Source organism: Hyperolius riggenbachi, chromosome 11, assembly GCF_040937935.1.
Source record: "Hyperolius riggenbachi isolate aHypRig1 chromosome 11, aHypRig1.pri, whole genome shotgun sequence".
Taxonomy (NCBI): Eukaryota; Metazoa; Chordata; class Amphibia; order Anura; family Hyperoliidae; genus Hyperolius; species Hyperolius riggenbachi.
In genome coordinates this window covers 172788674-172809090 of record NC_090656.1, presented here as the reverse complement: position 1 = coordinate 172809090, position 20417 = coordinate 172788674, and the positions used below count along the sequence as shown (strand labels likewise).

Genomic DNA, 20417 nt, shown 5'->3' with positions numbered 1-20417 from the left:
TAAATCCGGCCCTGCTGATTACATTTGTGACAGAATTTGTTGCTTTTTTATTGACTCCTAGTTACTCATTTACCAGCGAGAGTGTGTGTTGTGACTGGATTATTTGAAGGCTCTATTATTCAAGGGGTGACTAAATAGCACCAATAGGCTTCTCCTCTCCATACTATCAACCACATCTCTTCTTGAGGACTCATAAGGTGCCCATACATTAGAACGAATATGGGCAGATTCGACCAAGAGACAAATCTATCTCTAATCGAATCTGATTAGAGATAAATTTGTCTCTAATCAAATCTGCCCATACACTACAGGCTGATTCCCGTCCGATTTCAGCATGAAATCATCAGGGGAACGGCTGAGCCGCCGCTGTCCGCCCCTCAGCTGCCCCAAAATGTATAAATGTATGTAATGTAGTGCATTTATACATAACCTGTCCTGTAGCAGCTTCCGCACGGTGTCCGTCCATCTCGGCAGGTAGCAGCCGCATACGCGCTAGCGGCGCATAGCGTCTGACGTCAGCCGCTATGCGCCTTTGTGACGTCAGAGCGCTGCCGGCGTGTATGCGGAACCCGGAGATGGATGGAAACCGCGTGGAGGCTGACACCGGACAGGTAACGTATAAATGCACTACACACTGCATACAGTTATACATTGCGGCGGATGTTTCGACGTTTCATCGCTCGTTAGCAAATCGGCCGCCGTACAGCTGCGCACCCGACCAACCAACCTCGGCCCGAAATTTTCCAACATGCGCGATCGACTGTGTGGCCAATTTCTGTCCTAAAATTGGTCACTTTGTCAGTCGGGCATGCACTTGGCAGCACCAATTTTCATTCAATTATAATAATCGAATTGGATGGTCGATTGGTTGGTTGGTCACCTAGTGTATGGCCCCCTTTAGGTGAGAAAGAGCCCCTTGACCTCAACATTACAGCAAATATGACACCCCTTTTGCAAAATACACCTCCAATGCTAAAGAAAAAAACAGAACAAACCACGTAGGATGGTATTGCACGTGGGCCCTGGCCTTCCCGTATATACATGGTGGATGAAGGGGTTAGGTTTGGAGGGGTGCAGCTGAGGGACCCTTATGTCAAAAAGTGCTCAGAAATGTTCCTTTTCATGCCTGGCAGGACTTTGCCTGTCATTACAGTTTCTGTTACTCCCCTTAGTCTCTTCTGACTGACAAGACTTCTAATGGCCACTGCATGTCTACAAATATAGCAGGTGCAGCTTGTCAGCTGTTGCAGATTGAAAATGGCAATTATTCGTATTTTTTTCTACTGTCATTACATGACTGAAGGGATTAGAGACTAAAGGGACAGCAGAATGTCAAACGTTTTACTATAGTGGTCAATTAATAATGCCATTATTACTATTGATGGCATAGTTGGTATACTACACATTGTATACATCCCCACCTCTTGTTTCCTCCCTATTCCTTCAGATTGTAATCTCACAAGAGCAGGACTCTCTCACCCTTTGTCTTGGAATATGCTATATATTTTGTTCATCACGTTATAATTGTCAATGTAATTGATATTTTGCTCATCACGTTATAATTGTCCATGTAATTACTATGTCTACCAGTTCTGCATTATGTTCCTTCGTCTGTAATACTATGTATCTCATGTTTTGTTCTTACTCTGTACAGTGTCAAGGAATATGTAAATATTGAATAGATAATAATTACTGGTATTCCAGTCAGTGTTAGTTACAGTGCATTTAGAATCCTATGTCTGACACTTATGTCCTTTTAACGTTCGGGTTTTTAATATTGTTGTCCAAAAGATTGAGATTTTTAAACCCTTGCTTGTTTTGAAAACCGCATGTGAAGGCTCTGAAATTGAGGCCACAAAGGCACTACACACTCTTACTCAAGACACTTTGATGCTAGAGCTTTGCAATTCCAATAAAACATACCAGCTGCTCACCTTGATAAACAGACCTCCCTTGGCGGCCAGCGCATCTAATCCTCTCCCATTGGGATAACAGTGATAGGTAGCGTCCAGTATGGGGTATCGGCTAGCAAACATGAGCCCACTGTTTAGGAACTTAAATCCACAGCAGCCATGACAACTGTAAACCCCCACATCGTACAGAACATATTCAAAATAGTAGTGTAGTTGCTCTTTCAACTTCTCTGCGGCCCGTTTGTCAAACACTTCCTGTAGGCACAGGAAGTCGAGGTTAGCTGGGAAGAAGGCAGATATTTCATGGTCTAGGATATCGTCTGTATGCCTTTTTTTGCGGGCTGCAGCTTTTTTAATGATGGATGCCTTGTACAGAAGTTTGTTGTTAATGCCACTTTGGTCAGTAGTCCCATCTGCCACCCTGGTCTTGACTAAAGATTCACGAGAAGTGTTACAGCTGTCCAGACTGCCCCCATCCCCATCCCTGTGCTTGTGGTTAGGGGTTGGTGTTTTCTGGAAGTCTGATTCTGTTTCAGCTAAGCATGCCACATTCACATGTCCGGTCATAGCATCAGGATCATTGTCTGAGATGTGACCACTGTCATCTCCACTGATACGGACAATACACGGACTGTCTTCAGCATCCCCCATGTCCCCTCCATTCCTCCCATCCCGCCCCTCTTCACTGTTGTCCCCAATGTTGTCTCCTTTGTATTCCATGGATGTTGTTCTCTTCATTCCCATGTTGACTGCACGGTGTGTGACATCTGCTCCTTGGGGAGACACGAGGCTGCTAAAGCTTGCAGCACTTATTGAGGTGTTGGTAGGAGAGTCTATGTAAATCTTGATTTGAGGCCTACTGGCCCCATTTCGTATTCTTCTCCCAATCTCCTTAGCCCGTGCTTGAGTGTTGAAGAGGTTGGTAAACCTTGCAAGTGAATCAGGCAACAAACAAACATTGGCAGATCCAAAGCAGAAGCTTTTAGTACTTCCGATAGCTCTCCATTCTGTTAACAAGTTGGCTCCACTGGCTCTGGCCTTATCATGTAGCCGGGAATAGATGTAAGGTCTTCGCGCAGCTTGGAGAGGTGACCATACCAGGAATCCAATGAGAGCAAAGGGGAGTGAGGAGACTAGCAAGGCCAGGTAAATTGGAGTTGTGATGATTATACAAAGTGCTTGGAAGTAACAAGGGTCATCAGACCTTTGACGCTTTTCATAGGTGGTTGGCAGGAAGGAGGCTAGGAGACGATCTCCTAGCCAAAAACAAGGGAAAATAAATGCCCAGGATAGGGAGTGGAGGAATGAGAGGAAGCTGCTGGGAAAGGGGGAAGTGTGCAAAACCATCTCAGCTTAGTTTTGTCCTCTTCATGGGAACTTCTGCATGTTGTCAGTAGTTGAGTAATTTCGATAAATAGGGCCGAGGACAGGATCCACCTCTAGGCCCCCTCCCAAAAGGGAGTAAATTGTTGTGCCGAAAATATCACCTTGACATGTCAACGCTGCAGCAGATATATCTAGGAACAGGATAGACTTGTGATCCATGCGGTGTCATTGTATCCTCATTGCTTCACAAGGTCTTCATGCTTGAATGAAAAAGCCTGCAGAAGAATTAGAAATTACTGTTAAATTATTGTACATCTGAGAAGTCAACATCATTGTAAATTAAACATATCTCTTTCATTCTCTAACAGACTTTTAATATGCTCTGTTTTGCCTTTTGCCATTTTAAAACTGTGATTAAAGCAGTATCAATATCAGAAACTTAGAAATTTCAAATTTTTATTGTTGGATGCATCTCCATCGATGAAAATTGTAAATTGTATCTCCTTTCTGTCCTGATAGCAAACAATGAATGCTTGGTTCACACTACAGACAACAACGTAACATTTTCTGCAATGGTACACTATGAACCAACGGACATAACAAGTTTTCTTTTTCTATCCCTGAATGAGCTGAGATGCTGAAGACTTCCAAGGCTTTCTCCGTGAGTTTTAACTTATCTGCAGCTCTGTCTCTGGCATTAAGTGAACACATTTTATGAGTGCTAGCAGAGATGGAGGCAGCCGCGTACTATAAACGAAGACTCATGGAGGAAGCCTCAGAAGTCTTCGGTATCTCTTGAGCTGCAGGGATAGAAACAAAAACTGCCCCAGAATGCACAGTTACTCAAAGGATCGCAAATGATCATAAAGAGTTTGAGAATCAAACAGAAGTGAGGCTGGAATCATGCTTTATTTACAGTTTAAAATAGGTTATATATATATTTTAATAGCTTAAGCTTATATATATATTTTAATATGATTTTTGAGTCTCATCCCAATTTAACTTTAGGATCCGTACACACTTGTCTATTGTGCCCATGTCCATGTCAGTTGTGTTTGTTATGGAAACAAAATGCACACTCAGTACAGTGCACAACTTTTCCGGACATGGACAGAAGTTGGACAATTGATAATAGCAATGCAATTATGACATGTCCGTTGCAACAGATGATTGTGAACATGTTTTATGTCCCATGGACGGTCACAATGTATGCACTGTCACCGTTCTAGACACTGAAGTCTCTCTAACAGGCACAACATCAACTGCAAATTAGGCCTGAAAGATAAATCGAATTTAAACAAAAATCGCGATCACCAAGATAGCAATTTCGGAATCGTCAAAGCGGCAATTATTGCGATCACATCATTTCCACATGGGGAAGTTTGTAGAAGTAGCTTCAAACTTCCCCAAAGTCCCGGCGCGTGCGGCCCACAGTGTTGGACATACCTTCCGCACAAGTCCAACGCTGTCCGTCCTCTATCGCCGTCTGCCGGGGCTCTTGTGCTTGGCAAAACTCCAGGTTCCTGTATGTCATATGACATACAGGAAGTATTCCGTGCATTAGAGCCTGCAGGAGGCGAAGTGGATAGACTGGCATCGCTGGACTCATGCTTGAAGCTATGCCCAGAACTGCTTGGGAGACAGAGGAGGCACAGAGAGACACGGAGAGGTCACAGAGAGAGACATAGAGAGAAACAGGGTGGGAACAGAGACACAAAGGGGGCAAGAGAGACCCAGAGGAGGCATAAAGAGGCAAAGGGGGCACAAAGAGAGACAGGAGGACAGAAGAGGAACAAACAGGCACAAAGAGGGGACAAAGCTTGATTTGAAGGAGATCGTGAATCAAATTGAAATTGCAATTTCAGACAAAAATCGCTCAATTCAATTTTTTTCCTAAAATAGTTCAGGCCTACTGCAAATCATACTTTTTGTTTGCCCAGCGGAGAGGTATTTATTCCTGTCTTGCATTTCCTGTCTGTAGGACCATCAAGATTCATACTAATGCTGTGGAAGTCCATGAAGCTCTTTTGGACAGGATGGGGAACAGAAAGCAGTAACAACCTAAAATAGGGTCAAAGCCCTTACCATATTGTGTAAAATGATTTGTATTTACAGGAGTTGTTTGTTAATGATTTTCAGCATGTTTTTTGTCAACCTCTTTATCTAGATCAGTGGCATAACATTGCTATTGCTGAGGTCATTAAAGTGATCCGGAAGCAGGTTGGACAAATATTAACAGGTGTAAATAAGGCTGCACATGATGCACACTGTATACATACAGTATAGTACTGTAAGCTGCTGCTCGCTAAGTATACTTTGCATAGCTGCTGCTCATATCTCTCCATGCTGTCAGTCAGGATTACAGTCATTAAAAACAGGAGCTAGAATAGCATAAAATCAGGAGCTAGAGTAGCATAACAACAGGATCACAGCAATTTACCACACCACTTCCTGTTTGTAAATTCAGTGAGGATAAGTGAAGGAACACAGTGATTATAATTTACACGCTGTGGAGTCGAAGCAATTTTGGGCACCTGGAGTCGAAAAAAAATCCACCGACTCTGATTCATAATGAATTTAAACTGTAATTAAAATAGAAAATATGATAAAATGTTCTATTTCTCAGATAATAGTCATCATAAATAATTTGTATATATAGTAATAGCTCTGCTTAGTCCACAAAAATGAAATAAACCAATAAAAAAAAAAATAGTTACTTGTGCTGCTTCAATAAAGCAGTCCCCAGTATTTTTAAAGTCAGATATAAATATCTGATTGTGACTGTATATACTGTATGATGTGTACACAGGAATCTCTTATATATACTAAATAACATCTACGCTGTAAGAATAAAGCCTGATGTGTAGCCGTGTCACTAATAGAGATGGTCAATGAAATGGAAATAAATCTGCGCTGATGCTGGTTTATGCAAATTTATGCACTCTCTTTGCTCATGAAATCAAATAATTTGATATGCTGTTAAAATTTGGTTTGGTGACTACGAATTAAAGGGTACAGGAGACGGATGAAAAGAAAAGTTTTATACTCACCTACCTCCAGCCCCCTTCAGGCTAATCAGTCCCTCGCTGTCCTCCTCCGCCACCTGGATCTTCTGCTATGAGTCCCGGCAATTCAGCCAGTCAGCGCAGTCCGGGCACGTGCCGCTCCCACAGCCAGGAGCATTCTGCACCTGCGCAATAGTGCTGTGCAGGTGTAGTACGCTCTCGGCGGCGGAGTGTGTGCATGCGCACTACGCCCGACTGGCCTAAGTACCTGGACCCATAGCAGAAGATCCAGATGGTGGAGGAGGACAGCGAGGGATTCATTAGCCTGAAGGGGGCTGGAGGAAGCCCCAGGTATGTATAAAATGTTAATCTCATCTGTCTCAGGTTTACTTTGTTACACAGTATTACTGTACTCTACATATGCACTCCCCAAAGAGCTGCAGGGAATCCACTGAGAATGTTGTGCACATTGAACACAGAGGTGTTGTCTATCACCCATAAACCTGGTTCAGATTGTGCATGAAGAATGTGTTATAGAGGAAGAATCGCCTCATTCCCCTGCAGAGTACCTGCACATGACTCTTACATGTACCCACAGTTACATTGCCTAGGGCCTGATAGATGTTCTTTGTTCCTGTCTACAAGTACTCTTATCAAGGACTAGTTTTAGTCTATGACTAAAAGTACTAGACGCAGAGGATCCTACCCTTCTGCGGTTCTTGCATGTTACCACGTCATTCGCGCTTCCAAATGCGCACGGAAGCGCGTATGATGTGAACGAGGCCTAAGTCTATGACTAAAAGCATTAGAGGCAGAAGATCAGCTGGATAGCCACGTAACTGGTATTGTTTAAAAGGGAATAAATATGGCAGCCTCCAGATCCCTCTCACTTCAGTTGTCTTTTAAAATTCCTAAGCGTTGGCAGTTAAGAGATGCATTTCATGCTACATACATACTTTCAATCAACAAGATTGTAATATTCAAATTAGAGGATTAGAGGAGTCGGAGTCAGTGGAAGTTACCTTCTGTTAATTTAATATTGAACTTTGCAAAGTAAAATATATATTTTAAAGGGAACCTAAAGCAAGACGCATTAGAGGCAGTGGATCAGCACTCATAAAGTTTAGCCACAGTATGATTACATGATAAGCTTTGGGGGGAATATTCTTCATTACAATTTATGGAAATCCTAAAAAAATAAGATTTACTAGTCTTCTCTTTTGCAGGCAGCACTGAAAAAGTCAAGCCTCAGGGTTTAAGGTGCATACACACTCACTACCCCCGGCAACGACTGGTCCGCCGGACCCTCCCACTGGGCGGATGTTCAGCCGACAGTAGTGTGTGTGTACGCGCTGTCCGCCGACTGATAAGGCTGTTTCTGAACAATCCGCCGAGCTTTACCAGTCCGCCGACAGCGCGTACACACGCACAACTGTCGACTGAACGTCCGCCCAGTGGGAGCGGAGCAGTGCTTTTCAGCGCTGCTAGATTTGGGCGCAGCCGGCGCCTCCATAGACTACAATAGGAATCATTCCTATTGCAGCGTTCAGTGAGTAACGTCGGCTCCATCAGAAGAGGGAGCCGAGGTTGCTTAAAAACATAATAATTCGGCCTCCAGCAATCGCTGGAAGCCGAATTATTTCATTCCCCCACTATCCATGGCGGCCTGGAGGGGGAATAGTAATTAAATCGGCCCGGACTTGTGCAGAAGCAGGATCAGCCATATACCGCTGTATCCTGCGCCCAAGTCTACCGGCGCCGATTTCAAATGTACTCAGTGGGAGGGTCTGAAAGACCCGTAGTTGCCGGATGTAGTGCGTGTGTACACACCTTTACTGTCTGGGGAGAGCTGCCTTGGCAAAGCTGTCCTGCAGTCTATTCACAGCAGCTGATAAGAGCTAATTAGACACTTTAATCTAATCTTTGAAACACAAAGAAGTGAATTCTTCAGCAACTGAATGTGGAAAAGACTTTTCATTTTGTGCTGTGCACGAGTTCAGGTCCCCTTTAACCAAAGCTTATTTGTGTAGCTTTCTGTTTGTGACAGTCCTATAAGAAAATATAGGACTTTTATCCAGAATGAATCAGTGTGCTGCAGACTTTATGCCTTCGGCTGTTTGTGTGCAGATGCAGTTGGGTAACCGCACCATTAGCGGGATTCACATTAGGCCAGATACAGCGGGAATTACCTCTACAAATATCTATGCTAAAAGCAGAGGAAATCTTTCTGTTTTTATGATCTTGTAATCTTTTTTTCTAACTGTGCCATCAGAAAATGAAGCCGACATATCAGTGATTGTTTAAAATAGGTTTCCTAATACTATATATTCTCTATTCCATAATCATGATGCAATGTATTCTATATTTTATAATAAGGTGGGCTCCTATGTCACAGACTGAGCTATAGACCCAGATATGCTTTAGGCCATCTGTCAGCATTCATTGGTATCTGGCTTCTAGATGTCCCAGGTCCTCTTCCTGACACTTGCCACAATGTAAGGAGTCAGTGGAATCCTAACCTGAGGAGTCCTCAACACCCACAAATGAAGAAAGAGTACCTATTGTAAAAAGCCGACTTTGATGTGCACAATGTCCAGGACAGGATAAAGAAAGACTATTGTGGCCATTCAGACTTTTATAAGCTAAAGAGGGATTGTTCTGCTTTTCAGACACAAGTGATGGCTCTCTTATGGCAATACATGCTGCTTTTCCTGCTCACTTCCTTACATCAGTCCGGCAGACATTGTCATTTGCAGTCCTCCAGCATGAGAAATCTGACATGATCACTGACAAAAACATTGGAAACCGAAATTACACTACTTATGATTCAGTCAAAGGGTATACATTTTCTCCAAATCTGAAGGATTCTGGAAGAGTCTAGTACCGTAATACCATTTCAAAGTTTATCTCTTTTCCTCATTGAAGTCTTTACTCCTATGATGACCAGGGCCGTTTCTAGGCAAAGGCTGTGCGCTGTACAATACTGCAGTCTGCAGTGCACAGCACATCATCCTCCAGCTTTTGCAACTTTCCAGTGTCTTTGTGTAACGATCGGTGTCAGCACGCAGAGAGAATCTGATTATTGGTGATCTGCAGTATCACCAAGAATGCAGATATATACCCGATTATTGATGATCTGCAGAATCACCGATAATACAGATATATTGCTAACCTCTGGACACCTAAGGTATGTGAGTGTTTGGTGTAACAGTAATACTTTGAGACATGCACCTGCTGAGCAGGTGATCAGAAGCAGCCTGGAGTACTGCTTTAGAGGACACAGGAATCTTCCAGCAACCTGAGACTCTAAAAGGGGTGGAGTCAGGCTGGAGATGGGAAGGACCAGCGTGTGAGTGACACCTGAAAGGTGATGTCACTATCTGAGCTGGAGACTATCTCTAGACAGGGAGATAGCTCTTGAGGTCGGGCAAGCCAGGTCGGCAACACACGGTCAGATAAAGTACATAGACAGAAAACTGATTCGGTATCCAAGGCAAGCAGGGTTTGGCAACAGAGGATCAGATATGCGAGGTACCGAATCAGATGACAGAAGAATAGTCAGATAAGCAATAAGTCATAACAGATATCAAACAATGCCTAGTCTGGGTGTGAGGTCCTTGGTCTCTACACCCCGGAACTAGTCTGAAGTATAACAGAGTGGAATATACAAGTTCCCTAGTCTTTGGTGCGAGGTCTGTGGTCTCGGCACCCTGGAACTAGTCTGGAGTATAACACAAGTGACAATACAGTTCCCTAATCTGAATGCGAGGTCCGTGGTCTCAGCACCCTGGAACTAGTCTGGTGTATAACACAGATGACAATACAGTTCCCTAATCTGAGTGCGAGGTCCGTGGTCTCAGTACCCTGGAACTAGTCTGGAGTATAACACAGATGACAATACAGTTCCCTAATCTGAGTGCGAGGTCCGTGGTCTCAGCACCCTGGAACTAGTCTGGAGTATAACACAAATGACAATACAGTTCCCTAATCTGAGTGCGAGGTCCGTGGTCTCAGCACCCTGCAACTAGTCTGGTGTATAACACAGATGACAATACAGTTCCCTAATCTGAGTGCGAGGTACGTGGTCTCAGTACCCTGGAACTAGTCTGGAGTATAACACAGATGACAATACAGTTCCCTAATCTGAGTGCGAGGTCCGTGGTCTCAGCACCCTGGAACTAGTCTGGAATATAACACAGATGACAATACAGTTCCCTAATCTGGGTGTGAGGTCCGTGGTCTCTACACCCTGGAACTAGTCTAAGCATAAACAGAATAATAACTCAAAGTTTCTGGCTCAGTGTGAATTCCCAGGGACACCTGGTTCAAACACACTGTGAGAACTGACAAAGGTCTGAGTGCTTCCACGTAGTGATCGCAACGGCAGACAACTTGAGACTGGCCAGCAGCAAGTATATATGGAGCAGTGTTCTCCAGCACCGCCCCTGAATGATCAACCAATGGACACCTGCCCTGGCGTCAGCTGATCAGCGCGATCAGCTGACCTTCCCATGTTTAGCATAAGAGTTCTGCCTCTCAGCGCGCGCACGTGTTCCTCAGCCTGTGTGCACTAACAGACCCAGCCACACCAGACCCACGCCGCTCCGAACAGACCGCTGCGCTGGGCGCGGAATCCGCCGCCTCACTGCTGTCACAGGCGGTGGCCTTTCCGCGTTCTGCCCTGCCACCAGATGCACGCGTCCGCGTGCAAACCGCCGCATTGGACACGGAAACAGCCGCCTCCTCAGTACCAAACGCGGCGGCTTTTCCGCGTTCTCTCACACTCTGTAGCGTAATCACACATTCTCTCCCCACCTATCTTCATGTGTATGTAGGGAAAAGGGAAAGACTAAAAGGTTGTTATGAATGGGGCACTAAACAGGCCAGAATTGGCTCTGCCCATAGGAGCAATATAGCATCAACTTGAAGGATCGGCACCACAACAAGAAATGTATCATAAGCTCTTAAACTTTATTGTCATAAATTACAGAAAAAATGACAGGCAGCGACAGCCGGCTGTTCCGGCCTCTATGGCCTTTCTCAAGTTACCAACGTGTCAAATCTGGGCACACACTTTGAGCTTGGGCTTGGTGTGAGTGCTCCTGGACGCACGTTTCTTGTTCATAGGAGCAATATACCTACCCAGGAAGGAGTCCTGGGAACAGCTGCATTACTGTACAGTACAACATTTTCTTCAGATGCGATCAACTGATCAGATTTTTACAATTAAACAGTACAGAAATCCAAGCAGTATGTGGAGGAATTCGACGTGAAACTATTCTGTGGGTGACTGGAATACAGAATTTTGTCTTTCGAAATGTTGTTTTTTACGGATGTATCTGAAGAGAGAAAGTACACTAATTGCCCTGCTTACGGTAACAGTCTTTTAAATTTCCTTCCGATTACTTACGATCCCATGACTCTGATGGAAATATCACATCTGAGGAAAATATTGTATTGACAATGGGCACCTTTAAAGGACAACTGTATCGAGAGGTATGTGGAGGCTGCCATATTGATTTCCTTTTAAACAATACTAGTTGCCTGGCTGTCCTGTTGATCCTCTGCCTCTAACACATTCAGCCACAGACCCTCAACAAGCATGCAGCAGATCTAATGTGTATGACATTATAGTCAGATCTGACAAGAATAGTGGCATGCTTGTTTCTGATGTTATGCAAGCACTGCTGCATCCAAATAGACCAGCAGGGCTGTCAGGCAACTGGTATTGTTTAAAAGGAAATAAATATGGCAGCCTCCTTCCTTGTAAAAACTCAGAATTGAGACACAGGAGCAGGGGCCGACCTACCATGAAGTCACTTGAATCACGTGATTCAGGCAGAAAAATCTAGGGGGCGGCGTTTGGACACACCGTATGGGTCACCTGGCATCCTTCCTCTCCGTTCTCTCGCCCGCCTTCCTGGCACACACACTACCCTCCTCATCCACGCGTCACCGAATCCCCATCCTCATTCAAATCTTGGCATCTACCAACCTTCCCTATAACATCATAAGCAGGTGAGGTATCACTATATGCCTGTTATCGAAGCATGCTATGGTAAAACCCCACCACCGGCAAGAGATCACCATGGCCAGTCAGAGGGGAAGCTTTGGTACGCGATCAATTAGGCAGCGGTGCTGGCACCAGTCCGACCAATCACAGCCGCCCGCTGCTCCTTTTGCTAACTGGTGCCGATGGTCTTGTGGGTTGGACCACGGCAACATCATTGGGCCAATCACTGCACTCGTTCAGTAGTAGTGGCATCTAATTTGCTTCAGGCAGCAGAAAGTCTAGAACCATCCCTGGCCAAGAGAGCAGGCAGATAGGATCAGTAGGCGGTGGAAGGGGCAGGACCTGCAAGATTCAGATGCCTCTAAAGCATCCAATGCCTGTAGTTACGTGCCTACTGAGCTTATTTATTAATCTGGCTCTTGTGGTTGCACTGCCCACTAATCATTCCTAACGGTATCATAGCTTGGAACACACAAAAGATTTCTCTCACATAAACATGAAGTGTTTTCTCCCTAGGACTCCATTAACTGTCTTTTTAGCCAGGAGCCATTTATCTTTCCCAGGACAGAACAATAACCATTATTTCCTGTGACAACTCCACTGAGAAGAAGATGTACAGATCAATTGCGTACCTTCAGTCTGCTGGTGTTTGGGGGGTGTCTGCTCCCTGAGGCCAGAACACTGTTACAGCAGAGCAGCCTCTGTGCAGCAACAGATTTATTGGTGCTCTCTGCAAATATCTATCAATCTCTGCAGACATTGCGTAAGTCTACTAGTCTATTCCTTGCTTCCTGGCGGTTTGCTTTCCCAGCCGTTTTTCAGTCGTTGTGATATATTTTGTTACAGGGGAAAATTAGGTAATAAGTCACTAAATAAAGAAATGGGATCTAGTTAAAGTGAACCTAAGGGCCCTTTTCCACTAGCAATCGCAATCACAAATCACAAACGCCAGCGATTGCGATTACGATTTTTCATTAATTCTGTTATGCGATTGCGATTTGTGATTTTCATTTGCACTGCATTATCATTGTAAAAATCGCTCCAGCAAGCGATTGCGATTTGCGATTAGCGATTTCCAAATTGAATCACTGTAGTGGAAAATACTTCTCGTGATTTCTATGATAAAGTAACAACTCTAGCGATTTAAAAATCACTAGCGATTTGCGATTTTGCGATTCAGCAATCACAATCGCTCTAGTGGAAAAGGGCCCTCAGCCCAAAATGTGATGTCTGCAGTACACAGTGTCTGGGTCAGACAGCAGTGCTTTCTGTGCTGACCAATGTAGATACACCGCTCTCCTTGCTCTATAGTTGTGGTACAATAGCTGCATACCTGTATGCTCATACATCTGGCGACTGCAGGGTGATTTGTTTTGCTCTAGGTGAGAACGGACACTGTCTGTTTCCACTGACTTTCACTGTTTCTATTGGACAGTTTATGATTTGGTTTCAACCAGCACTAAAAGCTAAGGCACCCCTGATAGATATTTACTTGATTAATATTGTTAGGATATGTCTGTTCTTTAGAAGTTTGAAACCAGTGTTATATGGAGGATAGGACTGCTGGCTGTAGTAGTTCACCACTGATGTTCACACAGCTTAGTTCTGCGTCAAGCAGCCAAAAGCTAGCAACTGTGTCAATGCAATCCATGTTAGACAAGACTTCTGCAAAAAGTCGTCTTCAGGCCTCTTTCATACTGGGATGTTTTCATTGAGGTGCATTACCCTTTTTTACCGTAGGGCAACGCTAAAGCAATGAAAACCTAATGGGCATACATAGCAGATCTACCATGGTGCAATGAGCTGGAAGTACCTAATTTACCGCGGCGACAACAGCAAGTTGCTGGCGACCACCGGCGGTAAATCATGTAAGTCTTTTGCGCCAGAGAGATTTTAAACTTTTTGTCACTAGCTCTCCAGTGACACGAAAGCATATTTTGACAAAACACTTCCTGCTTCCACCACAGGAAGTGAGTGCTAGAGAGCCGCACTTCTTGTTTGGCTTGCAGCCAGAAGTGAGAGTACCACACGCATTGCTAAGGTACACTGCGAAGGCTGTTTTTGATGTTGCGGTGCGATGCGATTGCACTGCAACAAAAGTGCTGGTCTGCAGTGTAAAACCTGCCTCAATCTACTGGTGCAAGGTGGAAGACCTGTTAAACAACTAAGTCTAGTAAGCTATCGACCATTTACCTGTTCTACCACAAACTTCACAGTGTATGGCTAGCTTAATAGAAAAATGCCTCGTCGGGCAGCTAGCGAAGCTTATTGATTGGTGAAGATGCAATGTCAGGGTTAATGTTTGTTAACAAATCTGTGTTACATCATTCTTCCCCGAGACATACTGCAGCTGACATAATCACAAACACCTCTGTAGCTGTCATCAATCACCAAGGTGCCATGGCATAATAAAAGTTCATGTGTTAAGCTTCAAGCCAAAAGAGCTCATAAGAAAGTACATTTAACCGGCATATCTACTGTATCTCCTTTGTGACTCACGTGTCCATCCATAGCAGTAAGTTTTCCACTGTCATGCAGTTTAACAAGCTTACCTGTATCAGGCCAGAGGAAGCATAGATGCAGCCATGCAGGCCTGCCCCCCGTTCCCCCCACCAGACACACAATCATACTCAGACTCCAGCTCATTGTATACTTGCTGAACTGCTCTCTTTGTACTCAATATGAAAACTTATTTCACATTGCTAGTACTGAATAGAACGTCGAGTGAGGTGCAGTACCCTAGGCTAATGAAAAACATAGCTACTGCGTGCATACTGAACGAGATGGAATTAACACCAATGTTATTTGTCAACACTGGGGTACTTACATAATAGTCTGTTAACCATACAGCCCGTCAACCTTACATGATGCCCCCCTCCCTTACGCGACTGCAGCTTGGACCCCTAAGATGACCAAACATGAATCAAATTCAAATGTTAAATTTGGGTGCAACAGGTGTGTGTGGGTTCAACTTCTATGTAGCTGAACCCCTGATATCCTGGGCACAGAGGTGACACAGTAGGAAGTAGAGGTGACACAGAGGGGGACACTGGAGGCACAGGCGGGCATAGAGGAGGTACAGGGGACAGAGGTGACACAGTAGGAAGTAGAGGTGGCACAGAGGGGGACACTGGAGGCACAGGCAGGCATAGTGGAGACACAGGGGACAGACGTGACACAGTAGGGGGCAGAAGTGGCACAGAGGTTAACACTGGAGGCACTGGCGGGCATAGCGGAACTACAGGGGACAGAGGTGACAGTAGAGGACAAAAGTGGCACAAAGTGAAAAACACTGGAGGCACAGGTGGGCATAGAGGAGGTACAGGGTTCAGAGGTGACACAGTAGGAAGCAGAGGTGGCACAGAGGAGACACTGAAGGCACAGGCGGGCATAGATGAGGTACAGGGGACAGAGGTGACACAGTAGGAATTAGAGGTGGCACAGGGGGGGCACTGAAGGCACAGGTGGGCATAGATGAGGTACAGGGGACAGAGGTGACACAGTAGGGGGCAGAAGTGGCACAAAGGGAAACACTGGAGGCACAGGCGGGCATAGAGGAGGTACAGGGGACAGAGGTGACACAGTGTTTCAACTTATGGACAGATTCAGGTTAAGAACTAACCTATTTTGCTCATTAAGCAGGGACTACCTGTATACTTTCAGGCCCCACAAGCTGTCTGGAGTGTATAATGAATACAAGGAGAAAGATGGGAAGCATGGCTGAACATCACAAGAAGGAAGGAAGGCAAGTGGGAGCCTGGAACAAAATAAGATGTGCTGATTTATCTCTTTGATTCTGCTCAGTGGATACAAAATGTAATATATTTCTGTCCTCATTCTTGCGTGTCTATTAAAGTATGAAAAAGACAAAAGATGCATAAATCAGATGAACACTACCATAAAACAACAGGAAATTGGACATAAGAATGTCTTCTGTCTTTTTCTCTATCCATATCTCTCTATTAAGGACCATCCTTCCTCTACTCTGCACAGGTCTGACAGGCTGCAGCTCTCCTGTATGCTCTTCTTATGTGTATTTTCCCTATATTCACCGTAAGATTGCAGGCTTCGGCACTCTGTAATCATGGTGTGTGCGCACAGGAAGCGCAGCATGTTAAAAAGCAGCAGCTCTGATAAATCCATGCCCCGCTCTCTCATTAGCCTCCGCCACATGAAGTATGGAAAACGAATCTGACTGCTCATTAATACCTGCTGGAAAAGCTCTGGGGTTACAAGAGCGCTAAGGCAGAAAAGAACGTCCCTTGAGGACAGTTGGTAACTTTAATACAACAATTGAAACAGCTCAGCACACAGATCCTTAATGTTCCCGCAAGGAAGATTTACAGATTCTTCTCATGTAGAAATTATCGTAAGTGCTTGTATATGTAATGATTGATAATCAGTTGCAGAATAACTGGAGAGGAAAAAAAATATGGCATGCCAATTAAACTTAATTGTGTACAATAGCTTATACTAAGAGCCGGCGCTACCATAAAGGCAAAAGGGGCAATCGCCCTAGGGCCCCAGAGCCTTTAGGGGCCCCCAAGGTGTCTCCTCCAATTTAACTGTTATTCCCTGGTGCCTCTGCAGAGTCTTTGGGTGAGGCAGGTGGTGTCAGCCCCTGCCTTAGGGGCCTTGGGTGGAAATTTGGCAGGAACAAAGGGTCCCTAATGCTGATTTTTGATTGGGAGGTTGTCTATTGGGGGGCCCTGGGGTTAATTTTGTCCAGGGGTCCCATTGTTACTAGAACCGGCCCTGCTTATACTGGGAGCCTTCACTTACACAGGGTGCTCTGTGGGAAAGGAGAACAGTCATTTATACAGGAGGACTGCACTCACTTAGCATGCTCTATGGGAGAGGAGAAAAATCATTTGTACTGGAGGACTGCACTCACTAAGAGTACTCCGTGGAGTTGGAGAACAGTCATTTTTTACTGAAGGACTGCACTCGGTATGCTGTATGGGAGAGGTGAAAAGTAATTTGTACTGGAGGACTGTACTCACTCAGAGTGCTCTGTGAGAGAGTAGAACAGTCATGCATACTGGAGGACTGCATTCACCTAGCATGCTCTTGGGGAAGCAGAACAGTCATTTGTACTGGAGGACTGTACTCACTCAGAGTGCTCTATGAGGGAGAAGAGCAGTCATTTGTACTGGATGACTGCACTCACTTAGCATGCACTGTGGGAGGAGAACAGTGATTTATACTGGAGGACTGCACTCACTCAGAGTCCCCTGTGGGGGAGGAGAACAGTCACTCTGTGAGCAATTTGTACATTTCTCCTCAGGCAAAGTCTCTGCAATGCAGTTCGCCATCCAACTTACAGCATCTGAGCCTAATATAGCTTTGAAGAACATTAGCAGAGACAACGTACCACCTTGGTCAAACTTCAAGGAAATTGACGAAGAAGCCACATCACGCATTCTTGTTCACCTCTGCTACACTACCTGTGACCCGGATCCTGGCCCAACACAGTTCATGCTGAAATGCCCCGACCTGTTTATACCGGTATTCCTCAAAATTGTAAACTATTCCTTACAATCGAGGATATTTCCTGCTTTACTCAAAAAACCTTTTCTGGACCCAGATGCAATGAGCAGCTACAGACCTGTCTCTAAAGTTCCCTTTTTGGGGAAAGTAACTGAAAAAGCTGTATACCACCAGCTAGAAGCCACAATCTTACAAAACAACATTTATGAACCATTCCAGTCTAGCTTCAGGAAACAACACAGCACTGAAACGGCCCTCATGCAAACCTGCAACCACCCGCTCATGGCTAGAAACAGAAGAGAGTGTTCCATCCTGATACTGCTGGACCTTTCTACAGCCTTTGATACAGCTGATCATGACATCTTGATAAGCAGGCTAGATAAACACTGCAGCATTGATGGCATAGTTCTTCAGTGGTTCCAATCCTTCTTAAGTGGCAGAACCCAAAAATTGTCTATGGGGTCCTTTCTGTTCACCTTTGTACCACTTAAGTATGGCGTGCCTCAGGGCTCAGTCCTTTCTCCCCTGCTATTCACAATTTACATGTTACCGCTTGGAAAACAAATCCAAAAACACAGCCTGACATACCACCGCTATATTGACAACACAAAATTATATCTTTCCTTCAAGCCTGGTGTGACAGACCCAACTCCAACTATAAACGCCTGCTTAGCTGAATTACAGCAATGGATGAGTGAGAACTCGCTGAGACTAAATTCAGATAAAATTGAAGTCTTTATCATTAGAGGGCGGCGCATGACAACAAAACAACTACTCTTGCAGTCTTCACTACTGGGAATAGGAGGCACATATCTACACAGCTCTGAGCATGTGTGTAGCCTGGGAGTTCTAATTGATGGGGATTTAAACTTCAGAACTCACATGTCTACTGCAGTGAAATCACCCTTTTTTCAAATGCAGAGCATTGCAAATGTCAAGCACCTCATCCCCCCAGAAGATCTGCCAACATTAGTTCATGCCTTCATTACATCCAAACTGGACTACTGTAATGCTCTTTACACTGGCCTTCCAAACAAGGACTAATACCGCCAACAGCTGATACAGAATACTGCTGCCAGACTGTTAACTAACCAACCTCATCACTGCCACATAAAACTAATCCTGCACGCCATTCACTGGTTACCAATAAAATGGAGGATCCTTTTTAAGATCGGCCTACTGACATGTAAATCACTACATAATCTGGGCCCTGGATACATGATGGAAATGTTGCAGCCGCATAGCAATTCCTGCAATCTCAGATCCAAATGTTCTAATAATCTAGTCATACCCAGAGTCCACCTAAAAACGTTTGGTCACAGAGCCTTCTGTTATGCTGCTCCTACATTATGGAACTCCTTACCTCAGCAGATCTGGACAGACCCATCTCTGGATGTGTTTAAATCCAGACTGAAACCCCACCTGTTCAGTTTGGCATTTGCAGAAATATAATTTTATCCTCTGTGTTAATACTTCATTCTACTACAAACTACTGAATCTGAAAGAGCCTAAGCGCTTTGAGTCCTATGGGATAAGAGAGCTGTCACATACCCCCTAGTGGCCCGGACTGCTCAATGTCTCCCAACCTATTTCAGCACATCAACAATCCAATACCGTGGGTTCAATCGATGCACTAAAACCGCTAAAATTGGACAAACAGACAAGCCAGAAGGTAGCATGCAAGCACTACAAACACTTTACTACACAGTATTTCAGGTACAAGGCTGCCACCACCTCTGTAGAAGGAGAGAAGACATACTCTGACTATTCTAAGCCTGCAAATGAAATGGTTAAAACACTATTGGTCTGACTAAAAACAATACAATACTTCAGGTAGCAAATCTTCGCAAAGCCTAGGATTCGTTCTGTGGTGCTTAAAGCAGGTGTGTAGCTGAAGAAATTACCTTAAGTCTTTTATTGTAAATGCAATATACTGTAAATAATGAATATAGTGTATATATAACATTATTAAAAGTAACAATTATAGAGGCAGTAGCCACAGTTCAAAAAAGGGTCAAAATCAAAGAAAAATGAATACTAAGTTTTGAAAGAGGTATGTCCTTTGAGTGGAAATCCAAGAAATTCAAAGTTCCTTTGTTTCACAATTCAGGAAGCCAGCCTCACGGTCCTATGCTAGCTTCAGTGGTGTTTAAATTGGATGACTGTTATCAGATTTCAGTCAGTTGCTTATATAGAACCCAGCTCTTGAGGGCGGAACTCAGAGTCAGCCCCTGGGCTGGGGTTTGGGGTGTTTTGTCTTATTTTGGAGGGAACTCTGCATCCAGAATATGTGACATTTCCATATCTCAGACCACGTTCATTGCACACAAGTAATAGTAGCAAATTCACAATCCCCAAAGAATATGGAACACATTAATACCAGACATGAATAGTGTGTGACATTTCCTTCCTGAGGTAAAAGAACAGCCATAAGTACTGAAGGACTGCACTCACTTAGCGAGCTATGGAGTGGGTAGAAGGGACAACACAAGCCGCACAACGGAGCGGCTTCTGACGTGGAGGGTGAGTAGCAGAACAATGTGCTCAGGTGTTGGACGTTGCTAAAGATACATCATGCCAGATCTTAAGGCATCGTGTGGGGCTCCTGTACACGTAACATTCTCACCCAAAGTGTTTTATTGCCCACCATGGCCCAGTTTCATCCAGTAT

General features: G+C 44.6%; 1 protein-coding gene across 4 annotated transcripts in view; it reads right to left on the bottom strand.

Moving 5' to 3' along the window:
• Positions 1 to 20417, bottom strand: part of SMPD3 (sphingomyelin phosphodiesterase 3) — a 300699-nt gene that overhangs the window by 66226 nt on the left and 214056 nt on the right. For all 4 annotated transcript variants that reach the window (XM_068260747.1, XM_068260749.1, XM_068260748.1 and 1 more), the window contains one exon: positions 1935 to 3514. In XM_068260747.1, the coding sequence (XP_068116848.1) occupies positions 1935 to 3260 (1326 nt within the window). In that variant the 5' untranslated portion in view covers positions 3261 to 3514. The remainder of the gene's footprint in view (positions 1 to 1934; positions 3515 to 20417) is intronic.